This window comes from Sorex fumeus, unplaced genomic scaffold (genome assembly GCF_029834395.1).
Source record: "Sorex fumeus unplaced genomic scaffold, SorFum_2.1 ptg000029l, whole genome shotgun sequence".
NCBI lineage: Eukaryota > Metazoa > Chordata > Mammalia > Eulipotyphla > Soricidae > Sorex > Sorex fumeus.
The window spans coordinates 381,865-402,663 of NW_026606086.1; the positions used below are offsets into that span (position 1 = coordinate 381,865).

Consider the following 20,799-nt stretch of genomic DNA (forward strand, 5'->3'; position numbering starts at 1 on the left):
AGTGCAGGAAGTGAGGGTGTGCGGGAACTCCTCAGGGCACTGGGACCCAAATGGTCCCCTTCCTCGGAGAGGATTCAAACGATAAAGCGCTGCAGACCCGGGTGGGATGGAAGGGGGGTTGGGGAAGGAGAGACATCAAGGAGGCCCCAAGGCTGACTCCTGCTGCAGGCCAGACCCGAGCCTGGTGATGGTAGGTGCGGGCACCGGACTGCAGCCAAGTGTGCAAACCCCGGAGGACCACACCCAGCTGTCTCCCTTGACAGGAGCAAGAAGCAGGAAGGCAGCCCAGAGGATCAGACTCCCGCAGCTCTGGGCCTAGAGCATGCGCAAAGAGGCTGGAAAAGCCACATGCTGGTGGGCGTTTCCGTTTGCGACTGAACCTTCCTGGCAGGGAAGAAGCCCTCCAAAGTGGTGTTCAACTCTGGCAAAGTGAAGATTTGCCAATGTGATGGGAGCCCGAAGCCCAGGTTCTGGGAGAGCAGCAAGAGGAAGGGCATTGGAGGGCTCTGGCAAGGACATGACCCCTTGACTGAAGGGATGTGTCCTTGTCCATGGGGCCTCTCACTCCTTCAGCATCACCTCTTGTGCTGGCAGCGTGTGGGGGTGGGGTTCCGGCAGCATGTGCGGGGCCCCTGGTTCTCACGGGTGCCAGGGGAGCAAAGCCCCTTCTTCCTCAGCTTCCCTCTTTTTGGCTTCTGTTATTTTAATGAATCAATTAATTTGGGGAGGGGGCTTTTTGGGTCACAATCCGGCATTGCTCAGGAGTGACTCCAGGCTCTGCACCCAGGAAGTACTCCTGGCAGTGCTTTGGGGACCATATGGGATGCCGGGGATGGAACCTGGGTTGGCCATGTGCAAGGCAAACACACTACCTGCTATGCTATTGCTCCGGCATCATTCTCGGATATTTTAAATGGTAGATATTCCCCGACTCTTTTGAAGCATACACACATATATACATATGTACATGTCTGTGTATGTATACATGCTTATCTAGAACCTTTGTGGGTAGTCAGTTTGGTTTGTTTGGGGGCCACATCCAGTGGGGTAGGGACTAAACCCTAGCTCTGTGCTCAGGGATCACTCCTGGCTAGGGTGGAACAGCTCAGGCTGTCAGCAGTCACTCGAGCCCGGGAAGGTGGGTCTGTGAGGTCAGAGGGCACTGGCTCACCTAGCACTGCACTCAGGAATTACTCCAGGTGGTGCTCAGGGGACCATATGGGATGCCGGGGATTGAACCTGGGAATTCGGTGTGTAAGTCAAACACCCTCCCCGCTGTGCTATCACTATGGCCCAGGATATGGTTTCTCTCATGGCTGAGGCCGGGCCTACACAGCCCTGGTCACTACCATCACCCACCTTACTCTGCATCATCGCATTGGTGTTCCTGGTGTCCTCCAGGGAGGCCAGGGCCTGCAGGGACGCCTCCCGCTCGGCCAGCAGCTCGGTCTGCTGCGCCTCCAGCAGCGCCTGGTCTTTCAGCAGCCAGTGCAGCTGCCGCTGGAGCTTCGTGGCCTTCTGGCCCAGCAGCTCCTTCTCAGAGCCAAGGCTGTTCAGCTGCTCACGCAGGGCCGACTCCACGCGGGCGGCCTCCTCCTTCTCAGCTGTGAGCTCCTCGATCTCTTGCACCGAGGACTTCTGATCCCGAGCCAGCTCCTCGTAGGAGCACTGCAGCTTCTGGATGATGTTGTCCTTGTCCTTGGCCAGGGATAGGTTCTCCAGAACCAGCTTCTTGACATGCTCCTCCAGCTGGCCCCTCTCCTCCAGGCCCTTCTTGCACTCGGCCACCAGGCTGCTCTTGCTCATCTGCAGCTCCTCCACCAGGGCCTGCAGCCCCAGCTTGGCGACCTGCAGTGCGTCCTTCTCCGCACCCACCCTCTGGAGCTCCTCCTGCACCGCCCTGCCCTCTTCCAGCACTTTCTCTTTCTCCGCCTCGAGGGCTTCTCGGTCCAGCCGCTCCTGCTGGCAGAGCTTCTCCGCGGCCCACCTGGCCTCGATGACCTTCTCCTTATCCAAGCGAATCGCTTGGTTCAACAGCCAGAGCTTCCTCTGCTCTTCCCGCAGCGAAGAGTTTTTGGCCTCCGCTTCTCTGAGTTTCAATTGAAACCACCCTCTTTGTAACTTCAGAGAGAGCTTCTCCTTCGCCAGCAATTCATTCTCTGACCTCAGGGCCCTGCGATCCTCTGACATCAGCTCCATCTCTTCTTGTGTGGCCGAGCTTAATAAGCAAGTTAAGGACTGCAGAAACAAAAAGCGGGGAAGAATGGAAACCAGAATGAGATCAAGCAGGCACAAGCAAGCCAAGCACTTCATGTGGCCTAAATACCAGAAATGAAAATGGCAGAGTAGTCTTACCTGCACACGCGTGCATACGCACACGCGCACGCGCACACACTCACACACACACACGCAGGATGGAGAGGCTCAAACACAGTTAGCTTCTTAGGGTCAACATAACTACCTGCTTATTTTGTGGATGGGGGCCCCACACTGGCTGGTGTTCGGGTCTCGCTCAGGGTTCTGTGCTCAGGGATCACTGCTGGCAGGGCCGGAGGACCATATGGGATGCTGGGGATCAACCCCGGGTTGGCCAAGTACAAGGCAGCACCCTACCCATTCTACTATCAGCCGATTTGATTTTTGAAATGCCGTCTGAAATGATTCCTGACAGCTCCCCGGAAGGTGTAAGTACAGTTGGATCTTGACATTGGGGCATAAGATTTTTCCCCCCACTTCAATTCTTCTATTATAAAATCCATCACTCTGTCCTAGAAGGGATGCATTCAAAAACTAGTTTTCAATACAATTCAAAGAACTACAAAAAGTATTTTGTTTTGGAACTTTGTGCAGGAGGGGAAGGGAAAAGCAACCACTGCTTGTCAAACGATTTTCACAGGGACAAACAGAGGCAGGAAATGGACTTAGCCCCAAAAGTTATCCACTTTATAGAAAATCCAGACGAATCCACCAAGCTTTGGAGACTGAAGCCAACAGTTTTTGCTTGCCAAACACAGTAACAAGTCTCAAAATGGAGACATTAGTGGCCCGCTCGAGCCAATCGATGAACAATGGGAGGGCAGTGTTCGAAGTCATTTGGGAGGTGCCCAGGGGCTTCAGGAGGACTGGCCACACATGGGTCAGGGTTTCCCTCACCTGCTCTCCCTGCCCATCAGCAACGGGTTGTGCGTTTTCAATTCTGAGTCTCAATGCACACCACAGTTGAACCGCCATGTACTTTCCAGAACTTTCTGCAGCAAGGGCTATCTTCTCTGTCCAGCTCAGCAGCCATGAGCCGCAGCAGGCTACTGGTGTGTGCTGGGCAGCTGACCGCTGACGGCCATGTTACCGGAATGGGACTGACCTGAGCATGCACACGAGGCTGCTGGCCACAGAACTGGGCCAGCAGGTGGTCCAGAGAGGAGACGTAGCCCTGGCTGCGGTGCGTGGTGGAAAGCGGCCGGGCACCAACACACACACGGGGCACGGCCGCCATCAGCCGCGGCGCTGCCCTGCGCCCACCCACCTTGGCCTTGTCGGCTTGCGTCTTCAGCTCGGCCACCTCCCGCAGCAGGCTCCCGTTCTCCGCCTGCACCGCCTGCAGCTTCTCCTTCGCCTGCAGCAGCAGCTGCTGCAGGGCCTGCGGCGCCTCCTCGTGCTGCCCCTGGCTCTCCACGCTGGCCTTGGCATGCTCGGCCTGTAGAGCCTGGCACTGGCTGCGGCTCACATCCACCTTCACCTCCTGTGGGGAGCCGGGGGCCACCGTCAGCCGCCGGCCCCCTGCCCGCTCCCAGCACACACGCACACACACGAACAAACACGAACACACACACACACAACGCAAACACACAAACATACACACGCACACACACGGCCCCTCTGCTCTGCTCACCAGCATGCACACACAAACACACATGCACACACACACACGCGCACACACGGCCCCTCAGCTTGGCCGCTTTCGTTCAAGTTCTCCTGAAGACTACGAAGCGCTAGCCCCTTCCCCTGCAGCTCTTCGGCCAGGCTATCGGCCTACCAGAGTCCCAAGGATGGAGTGAATGGACCAAGGAGACAAACAGGAACGGGAAGGGGAAAACAAAACAGAAAACACGTATGAGAAGCCCATGACCCAACACAACCCCGAAGAACAGAGGCGTGAGGTGAGCGTGATTGCCTGAAGCTCGCGAAGCCAAGGCCTTGGCGCGGGCAGTTCTGGTGATGACTGTCTAGTGGTTATTGAAAACGGCCCAAACAGAGGCGTTTTCTAGACCGAACTTTGGCGTGACCAGAAAATAAGAAAGCCTATGAGAAAGACTGACTTTCCAGGGGCGGGGAGACGGCACAAAGGGCTCGAGTACACACCAGGCCCGAGTGGGAACTGCAGCACCACTGGGCGATACTGAGATCAGTCCAAAGCTGAAAAGCCCCACTACTGCTGGGCGGGAGGACCCCAGAGCCCAGATAATGGCTTGGCAATGAAGAAGGAAGTAAGCAAGGGAGGAGGGAAGCTAAGGATAGGAAGGAGGGAGGGAGGAAACAGGGAAGAAAGGGAAAGGGAGGGGAGGGAGGGAATAAAAGTTTATCTTTTTTTTTTCTTTTGGCTTTTTCGGTCACCCTAAATGCTCAGGAATTTCTCCTTGGCAGTAACCCGGCCAGCTCACTGAGAGTATCTCGCCTGCACGGCAAAGCCTGCCAAGCTCCCCGTGACCTATTCGATATGACAAACACAGTAACAAGTGTCACAATGGAGACGTTACTGGGTCCGCTCGAGCTAATCGATAAACAACGGGAGGGTAGAGACAATGACAGTGACCCTATGGGATGATGGAGATCGAACCCACGTGGGCCGCGTGCAAGGCAAATGCCCTTCCCACTGTACTATCACTCCGGCCCCCAAGATTTACTTTCTTTTCGTTTCTTTTCTGTGACTTTAAAAGTTTGAGGGGTTTCAATATGAAATTTAAAATGAGGAACCTCTAATCCACTAGACAGCAGTCACCCGAACTTGACGTTTGTTACATCTTGATGCGAACAAGTGGGTCAGCTATCCCCTGCTGTGTCCTAGGAATTGATTCCATTTGTTTCAGCTGGTGTTTCTGGAATGCCAGCCAAGGAGTCCTGAGTCCTGAGAGGAACTCCCGGGGATCTCGGGGCCCTTCTGTTATGTCTGTCAGTCCTGTCTACAAAGCCCACAGCCCTTCCATCTTGGCCAAGAGAGAAGTTTCTCCAACAAAGTGCCCAGCGCGGGGGGAGCCGGGGTGGGGGGGAGTGAGGGCACGTCCATGCCACCACAATCCTATAGGAGGAAAAGGGCATCTCTCGGGGCTCCTTGGTGAGAACTGCAGCTTCCTCGGCTTGGCCCAGATCTCACTGTCGCGTCCTTCCCCAGGGTCAGGGCTACCATGAGAGTCCATGCCTGTGGCCAGCAGGGGGCCATGCTGGAAGGCGGACTTGGCCCAAGCACCCCTTAAAGGCTGAAAGGGATGAAATCTCTGCAGGGCTGGGCGGGGGCTTGTGCTGCAGGGAGGGAGGGGCTGGCAATGAGAAATACCAAGATGGGCCACGTCACTAGCCCTGAGGGAGCTCAGAGGCTCAGAGGCATCGAGCACCAGCTGGGAACTGAGGCGCCTCGGGGAGAGGAGGGCAAAGCCCGTCACACGAGCAGGTGGTCAGCAAGGTCAGAGAAAGACCCTCGTGGCCTGACTCGAACCCAAGTGTCTGGGGGGACTCGGTGAGTATGCAGCGGGCCCAAGGGGTGGGGGGCAGAGGTCTGCTCTGGGGGCTCCTATCTTGTTTTCTCACTGGCTTCGTGTTTCAGAAAGACTCCAGACGGGCCAATGGGGGCCAAGGCTAGCACGGCATCCGGGTGGTGGGGACCAATGACAGCCCCAGAATCGTGCCGACACCTTCTCAGTTCCCTCAGAGGGAACCGCACGGGACGTGACCGGGAGACCTGTCAGCACCAAGCCGGAACACAGCGGCGAGCAGACTGACACACAGCATGCAGGGAGCGAGCGTGGAAGTGGGCGAGGGTGCCCGAGTACCAACCTGCAGCTCTCAGCCCGCTTTGCATTCTCTAACTCCTGAATCTGCCGCTCAGCCACCTGGAGCTGCTGCCTGAGCTTCTCCATTCCCAATTGACCTTTGGAACTGGCCTTCCAGAGCCCATCGAGCTGCAAGAGCTTCTGCTGGGTGGCCTCCAGCTGTGCCGTGGCATTGGCCAGGGCCTGGGCTTGCTGACTACACACGGCCTGCAACCCATCCAGGTGCTTTACCTTCGTCTCCGCCTCCTGCAGCTTGTTCAGGGTGTCCTCCATCTCCACCAGGTGCTGGTCCTCGATCTGCTCGAGCTTGGCCCGTGCGGCCTCCAGGCTGTTCTTCTGCTCCTGGGCCGTCCTGAACAGCCGCGACCTGAGCGTCTGCAGCTCAGAGGCGTGCGCTGCACGCTCAGCCGCCTGCTGGGCCTTCAGGCTCTCCACCTCCTGCTGGTACTCGAACTGTAGCCTCTCGATCTGCATCTTGAGCTCAGCCAGCTCGGCCGCCTCGGCGCCCACGCCCTGGCTCACGGATGCCTTCGGCTCGCCCATGGCCTGTTGGTGCGGGGTGATGGCCGTCTCCAGCTTGGACTTCCACAGGGCGATCACGTCCGCATTCTCCTTGTTGGCATGGTCCAGTTTGGTCCTCAGGCACTCGTTCTCCTTGGCGAGCTTCTCAGAGGCCGCCTGCAGGGACTTCACCTCCTTCTGGTGGGAAAACAAAATTTCCATGAACTTAAAACAGGAAGGAAGTAAAGTAAAGTAAAGGCCCTCCCGTTGTTCATCGATTTGCTCGAGTGGGCCCAGTAACGTCTCCATTGGAGACTTTGTTGTTACTGTGTCTGGCATATCGAATACATCACGGGGAGCTTGCCAGGCTCTGCCGTGCGGGCGAGATACTCTCGGTAGCTTGCCGGGCTCTCCGAGAGGGGCGGAGGAATCGAACTCGGGTCGGCCATGTTGGCTGCGTGCAAGGCAAACGCCCTACCGCTAAATTTTTCTTTTCCAAACTGACTCTTTGCTTCTTCTTGTTTTAAGGAAAATCTTCCAAAAAATGGGGTTCTAAAGGGTTTGATTTGTGCTGCTCGACTGAAAATCAAAGCTGAGGCAAAGGCATAGACCCGACTGTCAGAAGGAGAGAAAAACGCTCATCAAGAGCAGCCTCCAGCCCCAAGGAGCAGAGATGTGTCAGCCGGGCCCTGCCAGGTGCATGACCCCAGGTATCCCTGTCTGATTAGGAGTCTCCAGCAGAAGTGGTCCCGGCGGGGTCGGCCAGGCCGCCCCGCATCCTTGCCTGCACCCTGCAAGCCTCCGGGACCTGCCCGGGCTTTACCTCCAGGTCGCCTTTGGTGATGGACTCCTCCTCGACTCGGAACTGGAGGTCTTCCACTTTCCTGTGGGGGAGAGGGAGACGTTGTGAGGGACGTCACTGCTGCCCCCCATGAGGGCCACCATCTTGTAGATGCGCCTGACCCAGCCCCCGGCTCCACACACAGGAGGGCTGAGAGAGTCGGGGAGGGCCAGAGCGAGAGTACAGCAGGCAGGGCATTTGTCTTGCACGTGGCCGACCCGGGTTCAATTCCCAGCATACCACTATGGACCCCGGAGCAATGCCTGGAGTAATTCCTGAGTGCCGAGGCAGGAGTAACCCCTGAGCATCGCTGGGTTGACCCAAAAAGAAAAAAAAGAAAGTCAGCGAGTCCCCTCAGCTTCGAGCACTGGGTGGGACCCGCAGGCTCCAGGAGGAAGCTAGGCCGAGCCAACGCCAGGTGCAGTGTCATATCAACCCTTTCTGCCTTGCGGCTAACAGAGGTGGTTAAAAACTGACCCGCGGCGCCTGCCAGTCCCTCCCAGCCAGCGCCTGTCCCCACATTGGGACAACAACTGAGCCCCTGGGGGAGAAGCAGCCAAGGACTCGGGGGCCGGGGGCGGGGGGGGGGGAGGGGCTCCCAGTGACTGTCGAGTCGGCCTGTGGAGCTGAGGGGCTGAGCCAGGCACTGTCAGTGCCCCTGGGCACCACACTGCCGGGAGCCCATCTGAAAAGGCGGTCTCGGCCAGCACCCCGTGTCCATCTGTCTGGAGCCAGGCCTCAGCCCCGCGTCCGACTGTCTGCAGCCTGGCCTGAGCCCCATGTCTGTCTGTCTACACCCCGGCCTGAGCACCACGTCCGTCTGTCTGCAGCCTAGCCTGAGCCCTGTCTGTCTGCTGTCGTGCCCCATGGGTACTGTGGGTTTCCTCCCGCCTGGGATTTAACCACAGGGACTCCCACAGGGCCCCACTGGGTTAGGACAGTTCCTTGCCACCCAGCACAGGCCTCCTGAATACCAGGCCAGGTGGACACAGCAGGGAGGGTCGGGGGTGGCTTGGCTCCACTGAGCTCCCCCCCCAGCCCTCCCGGTGAGGCCGCGCTCAGGACTGGGCACCCGTTGGTTTCTGGTTCTCACAGCCCTGGAAGGCCAGGAGTGCCCAACCCGAGGGAGCCCCCAGCTCCGGGCACGGCCTCACCTCTTCTCCTCCTCCAGCTGGTTCAGCAGCTCCACCTTCTCCCAGTCGGTCGCTTCCAGCATGGCCCGCAGCTCGTCGTTCTTGGCCTCCAGCTCCAGGACGTGCTGTAGAGGCAACGGCGCGTGAGTGGCCTCGCCCGCCCCCAACAGCCCTCTGTGGGCTGGCATCGCCACCTGTCACCACGGCAAGCTGAATGCATCTCCCACCTAAGCTACGGCATTTCTGGAAGGCCAGAGGGGAAGCACACAACGAAAGCACCGGCGCGGACAACTCGGCACTCCCTAAACCCCCACAGGGCGAGCAGACGGCGCATGAGATCAAACCACGCGCCGGACACCACCGCAACGACGGCAGACGGGGACCCACGGCCTCTGCCTGCACCGCCTGCACCAAGCTCGCGCCCAGCCTCTACCGCAGGCGTCTCTCGGCCCCGGCAATGCCGTCTGCACAGATGTCACCTGGTCGTGCCCGTTCCGGCCAGGGCCAGCTCCTGCTCTATCTCCCCCATGTGGCTCATGGCCTTGGCCACCTCTGCCCGCTCTAGGTCCCGCTCGGCCAACAGCTGCTGAATGTGCTGCTGCTTCTCCTTCAGCGCCTCCTGGAGGGCAGTGGTGCTGGAGATCTTGTGCGCGTAGCGGGAGGAGGTTTCCGGGAACTGCAAAGGAAAAAGAGACGTGAAGGGGAGGGGGGCGGCCGACACGGGCATGCACATGGTGATCCTCGGCAAAGCACATGGAGCAGTGCTGCATCCTTGCATACGGGCCAGCGACTCTCAGCAGAAACCTCTTGAAACCTTCCCGAAGATCCTTGGACGGGACCTGGGTTCCACTGACCTCGGGCCTCGTGGGAATCCAGAGACTCTTCTGCAGAGCCGGAGGCAGCCCCCTCCACAGCCCGTTCTGGCCTGATCTTCCTTAAGGCTGAGCCCTTGGCTTGAGCTTGAGGCCGGATCCAGCATCTTCAGCCTTGCAGGTCTGTCAGGGTCTCCCATTGCAGCCTGTCCCTTCTCTCTTCCTCTTCCTTCCAGCTCACCTCGCTCTCCCGGGCACCCGCCCCATGCCTGAATAGCAGTAACCAGAGACTCTTGTCTCTGGGAATGGCCCCGTGCCCCCGGGGGTCACTGGGTGTGACCCTATAAAAGACCCCTGTGCCATCTGCCTTCGAAAATGGGGGATGAGAGGCTAGAATGATAAAGTTGCGGGAAAGGCGCTGGCCTTGCACGCCGCTGACCCGAGCTGGATAACAGGTACCCACCCCATAGGGTCCCGAGCCCACCAGGAGTGACTCCTGAGTGCAGAGTCCAGAGTAAGTCCTGAGTATTGCTGGGGCATGGCCAAAGTCCAGGGAAAAAAAAAGGAAAAAGTGGTGGGTTCGAATGTGTGAGGGCTCAAGCCCAGCGAGCAGGACAGCAAGGGCAGCTCAGGGAAAGACCAAGCACAAAGGGAAGGAGAGAAGAGGCAAAGACAGTGAGGAGGGGAGGGGAGTGGGCTGAAGGGCTGCGGGGACCGGGGGTCCTGTCCGTTCTATCCAGGGCTCGTGGTCACTCGTGGTCGCTCTGCAGACCCAGATCCCTCTCTGCACAACGGCCCCTGCAGGAGGGGACAAGGCGGGACCTGATCTTCATTCTTCGGGCACATGGTGGCGGGGGCTGCAGCGGCGATGGCCAGGACTTCCGCTCCTTCTGCCCGGCCATCCCTGTTCCATCGCCCTGCTGTGGTCCAGCCGCAGGTTCTCTTGCCGCTTCCCCGCATCATCTGAGCTGCTGCCAAACGCCTCCTGACCGAAGGGCCCAGCAGGGCCCAGGCTGTCCACTGCTGCTTTGCCTGCTGGGAGCTCTCGAGCCACCTGGTTCTGTCCGAAGAGCGGGATCATGCTTGCCTGTGCGTAAGGACCAGGCCGTGATTTCCCGATACACTTAAAGTATATCTGGTCCGATTAAATGCCCTCCCCAGGGCCAAAGAGTCTGTTGGGGGGGGTGGGGGAAGGTGCTTGCAGAGGTTCAAGATCCAGCACCATCAGGAGTGACGCCACCCCCCAAGCAGAGAGCCCGGAATAAGCCCTGAGCACCCCTGGGTGTGGCCCCAAAACCAAATAATAACTAAAGTTTCTAGGAGCACACGAGCTCTCCGGCCAGCCATGTGCAGTGCTCCCGGGAACTGCAGTCAACTCGGAATTCAAGGGGTGGCTGGGAAGAGCTTGGCAGCCTTGGGGGTCTAACAACAAGACCCGGGCTCAACCCCCCTCCACCGGGAGCAGCCCCCAAGCACCACGCCTGGAGTCCCTGAGCACTGCCAGGTGAACCCCAAAGAGCAAAAATAAAAACTAGGAAAGGCGGGAGGCGGTGTGCCCTGAGCCTCCTGGCCTGAGCGGGTGGAGCAGGCCAGACGCACGCGCTTCCTGGGCCTGAGACATCTCCCTGAGGAAACCAGCACAGGAGCGATGGGCTTCGTTCAGCCAACTATGGCGACGAGACTGTGAGGTTCAGGCGCCGGAGCACGGAGAAAGCAGCACCCCTAGCATAGGGGGAGGCACGTGCTGAGGGGCTAGGCAAGGTCGGGGCCACGAGCTGAACTCAGGATGCTGATGCCAAAGCCTCTGCCCTGCGCGTGGTTTGTGAGGCCCCAGGCTCCATCCCAGCAAGGCCAGGCCTTCTGTGGGAGCCTGGTACCTCAGAAGAGCAACTCAGCCAACAGACGAACAGGGAGGCCTCCACAGGGCACGCACGGACCCGTGTGCATGTATGTATGCGTGCATGTATGTTCGGGTGGGCATATCTACACGCACCTGTGTGCATGCGCACGTTGTGTTTATGCATGTATGTGCCTGTGTGTGTATACCCATAAGCCTGTGTATATACAGTATGCACTGCGTGTACATGTATGAGTGACTGTGTGTATGAACGCTTGTGTGTGCACTTATGGAATTATGTTGTCGAGGTATACTTCCGTGAAGTCACACAGAATCTTTCTATATTCCTGTCATAGACGCTAACGGTGATGTTCAGTTTAGGAGTGAGCTCCACCCTGCATAAAGATATGCAAGGCAGGGGCCAAAGAGCTGGAGAGCGAAGCCCCAGCGCTGCCCAGGCTCAATCCCGGAGGCCCGCCAGGAATAATCCCGAGCACAGAGGTGGGAGAAAGCCCTGAGCTCTGCCAAGTGTGACCCCAAAACAGAACAAAACAAGATATCGGGGGGAGGCTGGAGATACGTCTCAGGCGTAGGGCTCTTGCTTGGAGGTGGGAGGCACCGGCACAAGCCCAGCACTGCAAATGGCCCCTTGAAGCACTGTAGGGTATGGCCCACAGTCAAGCAGAAAAACAAAACCAAATTCCACAAACGGGCTGGTTCGCGAGGGAAGGAGAGGGGTTTCTGAGTCTGCTCTCCTCCTAAATGGTGAGGCGAAGGGAAGGAGGAGTCGGACGTGCGGATGCACGTGGGGCAGGGAAACCTGGTGGTGGTCGAGCAAGACAGGACTGGCCCCAGGCCTGTGCCCACGGCCCGTGGCCTCCTGGCTCCCGTTCCCGTGTCATCTGTTTTGTATCTTCCGTTGCACACACACTCACTCCCTCCTCTTCCGCATCGAGGGTCAATGCACGGAGCAGAGGCGGCGGCAGGAAGCGCAGCCCCCAGCAAAGCCAGCCCCCCAGGACACCCTCTCCATCGTGGGCCCGTTTCCCTGTGGACAATATCTCAGGGCACCCTTGCATATTCAGACACACTTTAGTGTTTATGACTCAGATAGACGTGAGGGGAGAAGCCACGAGGCCCCAGCTTTGAATTGCGGCACCGCAATGGACAGAAGTCGAGGCCACTCTGCATGTGGACAGCGGTGCAGAGGGACAGGAGGGAGCAGGGAGAGACGGAGAGAGCAAAGAAGCAAGATGAAGGGCCAAGCGTTCCCCAGAGTCTCTGGGCCCTGCTCTGACCCTCAGGCGACCCCTTCAGCTACCCCACTTCATCCCTAAGGTGGCCTGATGCCAGAGAGGAGCCCTGAGCACCCCAGGAAAGGCCCATCCCTGCTCCTGTCACTGGTGGTGGCTGGGAAGCCACTCGCCTGCCACCCGGAGCTGCTCAGCCCACGTGCTCCTGCTCCGCCTCTTGCCCCTGGGGCTGTGGGAGTCTGTGGGGGCCCGAGCACCCCGCAGTGGTGGGGGGCTGCTTACTAGTCCCGTGCGGCCGGGTCTGCTGCTCTCGAATGAGGCCCCGGAGCTGACGGGGCTGAGCGAGGAGGCCGAAGGGCTGCGCTTCAGGCTGGCGGGGGTGGTGGCCATCACACGCCTCACGGCGGCCACCTTGCCCTTGGCCGGCGTCGTGGAAGGGAAGCCGATCTTGATGACTTTGTGAATGGGAGCAAACAAGCCATACTTGGGCTGACACTGGAAGTACCTGCAGACAACGAGGAGGGGGGGACAAAAACACCTTCGGCAAGAGACATAAGCGCCGACCCAGAAGTCCACTGAGTCCCAGAGTCTCACACCCCCACAAACGAACACGCTCCCACAGCCCCACATGCCCACACACTCACACCCCAACAAACACACTCACACACGCACCCCAAACAACACTCCCACACTCTCACACTCCCACCCCAACAAACACACTCACACTCACACCCCAACCAACACTCCCACATTTCCACAGCGCCACACTCACACTCACTCCCCAACAAACATCATACCGTCCACCAGCCCACACTCACACACACTCACAACCTAACAAACACACACACACCCCAACCAACACTCCTACACATAAACACCACAACCAACACACACTTACACTCACACCCCAACCAACACTCCCACACTTCCACACTCTCACAGCCCAACAAACACACTCACACCCCAACCAACACTCCCATACTCTCACACTCCCTCCCCATCAAACACACACACTCACACCCCAACAGACACTCCCACATGTCCACAGCCCCACACTCACACACACTCACTCCCCAGAAACACACATACTCACACCCAAACCAACACACACTCACACTCACACCCCACCGACACTCCCACATCCACACACACTCACACCCCAACCAACACTTCCACACACCCACAGCCCCACAGTAACACACACGCACACCCCAACCAACACTTGCACGCTCTCAAACCAACACTGACATGCTCTCATTCCCCCACAAACACGCTCACACCCCCACCAACATTCTCATGCCCACGCCCCCACCAACACTCTCACAGCCCCACACTCAGACGCTCACATACACACTCCCTCATACATTCACACCCACACTCGCTCGCATGCCGCCCACCCCCACCACGCAAACCAAGGGCGATTCCAAGCAGCCTCCCCGGCATCTGAAGGGCGACAGCAGGCCCGGGGGGTTCCTGCGGCCCGAGCACAGCTGCATATGGAGGCCCCAGGCTGTCCCCACATCCCTGCAGGGTCCCCGAGTGCCACTGGAAGTAGCCCCGCCTAAGAACCAAGTGAAGTGGCCTGCAGTCCCCTCAGCGCCTCCCGGGCACCGTGCATGGCCCCAGGCTCTCTGGGGGGGCAGGGGGACCCACCTCGTTCCGGCCACAGCACCATCGTTCTTGCCCAGTGGCTTCTCCAGCTCTACGCCGCACCAATCCCCCTTGGCGAAGTCCGTCTCCCCGAGGAAGCGCACCACACCGGCCTCCATGCCTCCCACCTGCCGGAGGGATGGAGGGACGTGGGTCAGGCACCCTGGACTGCGCACAGCGCCCCCACCCCCGCAAACGAACATTCTGGCTTCAGAGGCGGGATTTCCTGAAGAAACCCCAAAGGTCAAAGTGCCATTTCCCCCCGCAACCCCTACAGGGTGAGCAGACGCTGCTGCTCAGTGTCCATGCAAGGCAGCGGCATTCACACCCACTCGCTGTCACCGGTGGCCTGGCTGACCACACGCCCGGGAATCTCTGACCCAGGCCAGCCACCTGGTGTGGCGAGGGGGTCGCTGCCCCTTGGGTGTGGGAGCGGAGCACTGGCAACCCCACCGCTGGAGAACAATTAAGCCAGAAACCAGCTAAAGGAAAATGACTGTTCTCGTATCTTAACAGAGTTCGATCTTCCAGTTCTCCTTCACTATGCCTTGGCTTGACACTTGGTTCCCGGGACACAGAGCAAAACAGAATCACAGCGCTGGACACTGACAGGAATGCTGACAAACAGGGCTGGAGCACCGGGGGAAGGGTGCTTTGTGTGCGACCACCCTGTGACGCCCCAAGCAAAAACATCGAAAACCAGAGAAATAGAACCGATTTCCAACTTTGTTCATTGGTTTGTTTTTGAGTCACATTCAGAGTGCTCAGGGCTTACTCTTGGCTTGGTGCTCACGGATCACTCCGGGATGTGCTTGGGGGACTGTACATGGGACCAAGACTTAAACCCCGGGTCAGAGGCGTGCAAAGCATGACCTCTCCCCACGGCATGACCCCTCCACCCTGTTTTGGCTAAACTGGTAAAACTGGCAGCATCCCCGTACGCATCCATCACGCTGGAAACTGCAGGACCAGGCGTCCCGGCTGCTCGTGCTTCCACCCAAACCGCGAGTCTGGAGGAGCTGATGAACCAGACAGGAGAATGGACAGCCACCCGCGACCGCTGCCCTCGGCACTCACCAGCACCTGGTCCCCGAGCTTCAGCTCCCGCTCCCCTTTCTTGAGGGAGCAGGCCTCAGAGAGGTTGGAGATGGACTCGCTGGCCGTCCTGGTCAGGCTGCTGATGTGAGGGGTGGCCGTTGACTCCTTCGCGGGGGACTGGGGCACATTCGCGGTGCCGGCAAGGGCCGGGGAGGCCGACAGGGGCGGGGTGGCCCAGGCGGCAGGCGCTGGCTGCCGGCAGTTGGTCTCATCGTCGGCCTGCAAGCTCCTACTCAGCTTGGACGGCCGGGTGAAGATGCCCTTCAGCGGCTCGCACTGGAAGTAGCGCACACCCGCCACCGAGCCGTCGTTCTTGCCGATGGGCTCGTCCAAGACGATCCCGGCCCACTGACCAGGGGCAAACTGGGTCTCCCTGAGGAACTGGATGAATCCAGGCTTGTTCCCGTTCACCCAGACTCGTTCCCCGACCTGGAAGTCGCCCACAAACTCCTCCTGCATCTCCGAGGAGGGGGCGCTGGGGCTTTTCTCCCCAGGCACGGTCTTCTCAACGGGAGCAGCCGCTGGAACAGCAGAAAGGGTCAAAAGGGTCAGAAGGGACAGGAAGGGCCTGTGCAGGTCCAGTTAAAGTGTGGTTGGGGGGAGGGACACCCAGCAGTGCTCGGGGCTACTCCTAGCCAATGACGGGGGCTGCTTGTGGCGAAGCCTGGCCGGGCCAGCCGTGAAGCGGACGTGCTCACCTACCGCAGCATCCCAGGCCGCAGTCATACTTTGGGCAGCTCAGGGGAAATCTTTGGATACACCCCGTGATACTACGGACCAAGCCAGGTGAAAGCTCGAACCCAGTGTCTTATTTCTGCTGTGTCCACTGGCCCATCTTCTTTTTCTTTTGGGCGGGGAGCAACCCAGCCAATGCTCAGGGCCTATTTCTGGTTCTCCGTTCAGGGTTACTCATGGTGAGGTTGAGGGTGGAGAGTCACATGGGGTGCCAGTTGCCCTCCCCACTGTACTGTGGCTTTGGCCGGCAATGAGGCCCTCTAGTCCAGGTGAGTCCACCTCCCTAAGCCTGTCCCCAAGCCTGGGCAAGGGAGCTACCAGTTAGAAGGGAGCGTGTTGGTCGCCTCAGCCCTCACCGGTTGCCGTGACACTAAACTCACAGAACGTGACACTCGTGTGTGAGAGCTGTCCCCAGAGCCACGGACGTGTCTACAGCTCAGGGAGCCCTTCCCGGGCGAGGACTCGGGATGGGGTTCCCGGGTGGGAATGAGTCTCCGTTGGCCTGGGCTGAGCGCACTTACCGGCCGAGGGTGCCTTCAGGGCCCAGCTCCCATGCTTGAGGATCTTGGTGGGGGCCTTCAGCCCGCTGGGCCTCAGCAGACTCATGGTCAGGCGGTCAGACGCTGCCGCGGCCACTACCAGGCCCCGACCATCGAGCCCACTGCGGGGCCTTCTGAGGCACACTCGTTCTCAGGACTAAATCTCTGAAGAGCAGAGGAGAGAGTCTGTCTCAGGCGAGCGACCACAGCAGCTTCCGGAGCCCAGAGAGCTGCCAGTCTGGCACTCGCCACCCCGAGTGCGACCCCCATTCTCCCGCACAGCCCCCTGAGCCCACCAAGTGTCATTCCTGCGCAAAAACTCAATCCAAAACAGACAAACAAACAACTGCCGATTCGGGGCCAGAGAGCAGAGGGGACAGGTACTAGCCCTGCGGGCAGCTGACCCTCGCGCCCTCCCTGCCATCACTCCCACCACCAAACATATTCAGGAGCCAGAAATCATCACTGAGCACCGCGAGTGTCACTGACCACCTCCCCGTCCAGACACTGACGAGCCGGCAGGCGACTCAGCAGTGATGGCTGGTCTTGTGTGTGCGTGTGTGCGTATGTACATGTGTGAGAGGCCCGGAGTTACACGTAGAAGCTAAGGCAAGCAACAGGCACACTTTTTTCTATGGGCTGAGAACTGCAAGGGAAAAGAGCCCAGCAATACTGCGCCAAATGGGGGCTGGAGAGCGATAGCACAGTGGGAAGGGCATTTGCCTTGTACGCGACCGACCCAGGTTCGATTCCCAGCATCCCATATGGTCCTCTAAGCACTGCCAGGACTGATTCCCGAGTGCAGACCCAGGAGTAAACACTGTGCATCACCAGGTGTGACCCAAAAAGAAAAAAAAAATGTGCCAAAGGGGAGCGAAGGAGTTTTCGGCATTTCCTTCATTCCTTGTGACGCTGCCCAGGTTGGATAACCACAAGCCAGTATTAACTCCATTTCTTAACCCATAGAACTGAGGCAGACAGGTAGATGGGGGAAGCGTCCCCATGGCGATGGAACTCCGAGAAAGTCAACAAAAGCTTCATGGCCACCAAAAGACTACCTGAGTGCACGGGACCCAAGGTCTTGTCAAAATTAACCCACATTATGAGGCCCGGCAAGCTACCGAGAGTATTCGATATGCCAGACACAGTAACAACAAAGTCTCCAATGGAGACGTTACTGGGCCTGCTCGAGCAAATCGACGATCAACGGGAGGGCCTTTACCTTTACCTATGAGGCCCAGAGCAGGCTGGACCCCCCGAGGGAATAGGAACAAAGGGCAGGAAAGGAATTTCTAAGAGGACCATGGACCACTCAACTCTACCCCGTTGGCAACCACCCTAGCAACGGACTCTAGGTAGCTAGAAACTCCCACCAGGGGCAGCCTGGGGAAATCCCTAGATTAGCCACCTTGAACCAAGGGAGGGCGCTCATGTGTGCCCGAGCCCAGGTACTGCTCTTGCCTATGAGGTCCATCATGTCACGGGCTTCTCCCCTCCTGAGGTGTGGACTTTCAGACCGAATGCAACCTAGCAACATAACATGTTCAGTGGCTTTCCGCACCTCTGGAGAAGCCGCACTCTCTCTCGAGCGTGTTACTCCCTCCCTCCTTCCCCTTCCTTAAGGCCTCCAAATAAAATGTTTCTGCTTCATGCTCATCTCCTGAAATGCTTTTCTGCTAGGAGGACAAAGGCCCGGGGGCCTGAGGAGGTCGAGGATCGACTCCCTTTCCCTGAAAAGGGCAACCCCTCACTCCGGCCCAAGACCCCGGGAAGGCCTAGTGGGCGTCGTGGGGCTGGCGGGGCTCATCGCACTCAGCAGTGCCAGCGCTCCAGCCAGTCCCAGTGGAGTGAGATCTTCTCCTCTGCTTCTCATCAGCCCCCCATGAGGGCCCACTGACTTCAGAGTCATTCCATATTTCAATAGAGAAGTCCGCAAGGGGCAGAGAGGCAGGATAGTGGGGAGGGCACTTGCCTTATATCCAGTTGTCCGGGGCTCGATCTCCATCAGCACAGGGACGTTAGCCAGCCAGGGTCACCCCTGGGCACAGCCAGGTATGGCCACCCCACCCCACCCAAAAATATATATATAACTAGTAAAAAAACTTAAACTAACTAAAGATTAAAAACTATCATACACTAAAGAACTGTTAGAGAAAAAAGCCGCCCCCACGCGGGCAGAAAGCCCAGAGACTCAGATTCACCTGTGTCACACTGCACTCGCAGCTTCAGTACTGAGCTCTGCCAAACAGGCTCGTGCCAGTCTCGTGGAGAGACTGAAAATGGCAGTTAGAGTCTAGAATGTTCTGAGGTAGAAGTAGAATTCAGCAAGGAGGAGGGCATCATGGGCCATTCTTAAAGGGGCAGGCGCCACCCTTCGAGATGTCAGTGTCTGGCTGAGGCTCCGGAGGGCTGCCCTGCAGACGTCAGCACTACATGGCCAACGAGCCTCTGGTCCCTGCAGTGCCCAGTTCTGGATCCGCGGGCCCTGTGAAAGTGGTTTCAGAAAACTTTTGACAAATGTTTGTCAGTTACAGATCTCCAACTGAGGTCATTCAGCATCCCCCGAGTGGGACCTGGACCCAGTGACCCTGCCCAGGGCCCTCCTCAGGAGCCGGGCCAGGAAATCTGTGAGCCGGGGGGGGGGGGGGGGGGGGGCGGGTGGGCAGAGCGACAGGGCAGAGGCCCTGAGCCCGACCCTGACAGCCCTGCTCTCTGTGACCCCAGTGCTGTGAGCAACACCGGCCGCACCGTGGCCAGGGAGTGGCCCAGCCCAATAAGGCCTGAGAGATGTACAGAGGAGTATGGCCTGGCCTGCTCCTGATGGGAGCACAAGCTGAATGAGTGCGGGTCCCCTCGAGGATGAGTGAGCGGGAACCGGGGAGTGGGGGGGAGGTGGGGAGTACGGAGTGACCTAACCTGGGGCCTGAGGACGGGACATCTGATGGTGCTCAGGGCTGACTCTGATCCAGTCATGGGAGCTCATCCTGGCAGGACCTGGGTGGGGAGGGATGTACAGGGTGGGGTGGGGTCAGCCACAGGCAAGGCAGGCTCCTTGGCCCTGGGCTACCCTTCCGGGCAAGGATACCTATTTTCTTTCTTTCCTTTTGTTTTTAGGGACACTTGGCAGTGCTCAGGGTTACTCCTGCATCTGCACTCGGAAATCACTCCTGGCGCTGCTCAGGGGACCTATGGGGTCAGCCATGCACCAGGCAAGCGCCAGTCTTCATGTCAAGGTGCCCACGAAACACAGTGTGCAACAAGGGACTCTACAGAGAACGTCAGGGCCAGCAAACCCTACGTGGCAATCAATCAATTCTGAAAAAACACAAAAAGATGCAAAAGGAGGGGCTGGAGTGAGAGCACATTGGGGAAGGGTTTGCCTTGCTCACGGCTGACCAAGATTCAATCACCAGTCCTGAACACTGCCAGGAGTAATTCCTGAGTGCCAGGTCTGGCGCTGCGGGGCCGAGCCAGGGGAGGGCCGTCAGGATGAAATCAGCACTCGAGTCACACAGGGTTCGTCATTCAGGAGATGGCATGAATGCGTGCGTTTATTCAGAGCATAAGTACAGACTTAAGTATGTTTCCACAGCCCACCCAAAAGAAGGAAAGGGGATGGGACGTGGGAAAGTGGGTGCGACAATGAGCAGAGCCATGCACAGTTGGTCAGCCACCTGGTGACCCTTTCGGCATAATGCTATTGGTCAGAACGACCTGCTTTGATATAGCTTTGACATATCTGCAAAGATTGTGCTGTTCCTCATACACAATTTACAAATCATTTACGAGGGTGCATTTTCCCCAAACTGAAACCTCCTGTACTCGGAGGTTGCCCAGCTTTGTGCGGGACAAAGGGGGAATGAAAAATCAAGCATTCTTTTACTTGGTCAGTAGGCAACACTGAGCATCACTGAGTGTGACCCAAAAAGTCAAAAAAAAAAAAAAAGAAGAGAGAAAAACAGCGCAAAACAAAATGTGTTTGAGCCTCACTGTCTCCCTGAGACTTGAACACACAGTGCCGTGTGTGAGCCTAGTAGAGTCTCCGGCCTGAACAAGCCCCCACCCCTCCATGACAAAGATGCTAGCAGGCTCATGCCCTGGAACGTCCCTGCTTCACACAGGCGTGGCACATGGGTCCTGGCCTGCTAGCGGCCGGCAGTGATTCGGCAGGAAGCAGAAGTGTGAGACTAAACATGGGTCAAGTCCATTCCTTCAGCTTGGAGGGGAGGAATTTACGAGAGGGGGTTTTGAGCACTGACTCACAAGCATGAGGTCCTGAATCCAAGCCCCCGGGGTCAACCGTGCACCTGGCACAAACCCGGCAGCTCTACTGTCCCAGCACCACGCAGGAAGGGGGTG

The 20,799-nt window shown here is 58.4% G+C and overlaps 1 protein-coding gene across 1 annotated transcript in view; it reads right to left on the bottom strand.

The window, feature by feature from the left end:
* Positions 1 to 16,575, bottom strand: part of LOC130024562 (CAP-Gly domain-containing linker protein 1-like) — a 39,450-nt gene extending 22,875 nt beyond the window's left edge. Inside the window, 10 exon segments of the mRNA XM_056115279.1 lie at positions 3,530 to 3,739; positions 6,057 to 6,764; positions 7,369 to 7,426; positions 8,538 to 8,641; positions 8,996 to 9,015; positions 9,018 to 9,192; positions 12,701 to 12,923; positions 14,072 to 14,196; positions 15,146 to 15,687; positions 16,423 to 16,575. Coding sequence (XP_055971254.1) covers positions 3,530 to 3,739; positions 6,057 to 6,764; positions 7,369 to 7,426; positions 8,538 to 8,641; positions 8,996 to 9,015; positions 9,018 to 9,192; positions 12,701 to 12,923; positions 14,072 to 14,196; positions 15,146 to 15,687; positions 16,423 to 16,507 — 2,250 coding nt within the window. The 5' untranslated portion in view covers positions 16,508 to 16,575.
* Positions 16,576 to 20,799: the final 4,224 nt, after the last annotated feature.